General features: G+C 67.8%; 1 protein-coding gene across 1 annotated transcript in view; it reads left to right on the top strand.

The window, feature by feature from the left end:
- Positions 1-1,368: 1,368 nt before the first annotated feature.
- Positions 1,369-1,558, top strand: part of PFL1_04509 (uncharacterized protein) — a gene marked incomplete at both ends in the record, with an annotated part of 2,622 nt that continues 2,432 nt past the window's right edge. The window contains one exon of the mRNA XM_007882035.1: positions 1,369-1,487. Within this exon, the coding sequence (XP_007880226.1) occupies positions 1,369-1,487 (119 nt within the window). The remainder of the gene's footprint in view (positions 1,488-1,558) is intronic.

Below are 1,558 nucleotides of genomic sequence, written 5' to 3'. Positions count from 1 at the left end.
TCTCTCTCTCTCTCTCTCTCTCTCTCTCTCTCTCTCTCGTGTGTGCCTCCAGGCAGGCCCGCCGGGTGCGCCTTGTTGCCTTTGATGGCTGAGTCGGGGGCCCGGCTGATGGACCTCGCCGCTTCCTTTCTGGACGCTGCTGCCATGTCAAAGAGGGCCAGAGAGGCACAACACCACGACCGACATCCGGTCGACCCGTTCGGGACCAACTCTACGCCTCCGCCTGCGACGGTCGGTCGGTGTTGACAGCCCCTCGCTCTCTCTCTTCTCTCTGTGGATGCTGCGACCCCGCCTGCCCGCCTGACCAGACAGGCCTGGCCTGGCCAGCTGCCCGGCCATGCGCGCGCCGCGGCTTGGTTGGCGCTCGCCCTCGATTTTTGGGTTTGGCGGGCGTGGCCTGCCTGCCTCTTGGCTGCCGGCCCTGTCGCCGGCGGAGCGACGAGGATGGGCGGACAACGGCCCCAGGCGGGCAGGGCGGATGGACAGAGGAGAGCCTTGCTGGGCTGCCCGACGCTGCGCTAAGCTGGATGGCCTCGCAGCGGGCGCCGTGGCTCCTTGCTGCCCCCTCAGCCCTCTCTCTCCGCTTTCTCCACCAACGCCGCCGCCGCCGCCGCCTCCGCTGCTGCTGCCGCCTCCTCGCCTTCCTCGCCCTCCTCCTCCTCATCCTCCTCATCCTACTCCTCCACGCCATCTCCGTCAACCCTTCCCGGCTCCGCTGTCTCTCCAATCCATCTACGCTACCCACCGACCTGCCTTCGCACACGTTCACGCCCACCTCGTCCACCGCTTGCCCGCTCTGCCTCTCGCCAGCTTCGACCAAACCACCAGCAGCATCTGCAACCGCATCGCATCACTGCGTCGACTGGCCACGGCGACCTGCCAGCGGTTCACCGGCTGGCACCTCTTTCTTTGCATCGCCAGCCACCGAGCCTGGCTCTGGCAACGGCACCGCTCGGAGCGTCCATAGACCTGCCGCTCCCCTGCCGCCGCTCGTGGGCCATGCCCTGCGCTCTCGCTCCCGGCCTTTGCCTCGCCAGCCGCCGACGGTAGTCGTTTCGACCTCGTTTTCCGTCCCCTTCTCCCTTCTCCCACGCTCTCCGCTGATTCGTGCCCTCGGTGCCCATCAGGCTCTCTCGCGTACGTCGCACTCACGCGTCTCGAGCGTGAAGCGCGCGTCCGACCCTCACACACAACACCCACACGCGCGCTACTGCCGCCCGTTGTGCAGGCCGGCTTGATCGTCTAGCCCTTCTCAGAGACCCGTCCGCGCGGTCCCTCCAGTCCCGGCTCTGTCTCGTCTCGTCCGGCTCTAGCTGCTGTTCTCGACATGGCCTACCCCATGATCAACTCTGGCTCGGCGGCGAGCCCATGGCTCAGACCAAGGCAGGCCTCGGGCACCGCCTCGTCGAGCTCATCGACATCGACCGCGCCGTCAGGCTCCACGACTGCCACCGGCACGGGCACGGGCATCACAACGGCCACCGCCAGTAGCACTCGCACCAGCACCAGCAGCAGCAGCGGTCCCAGCAGCGGCACCGCCAGCAGCAGCAGCAGCAGC

This window comes from Pseudozyma flocculosa, assembly GCF_000417875.1.
Source record: "Pseudozyma flocculosa PF-1 unplaced genomic scaffold scaffold00015, whole genome shotgun sequence".
NCBI lineage: Eukaryota > Fungi > Basidiomycota > Ustilaginomycetes > Ustilaginales > Ustilaginaceae > Pseudozyma > Pseudozyma flocculosa.
Note: the sequence above shows the minus strand (reverse complement) of the source record. Positions and strands in the feature narration are given on the sequence as shown.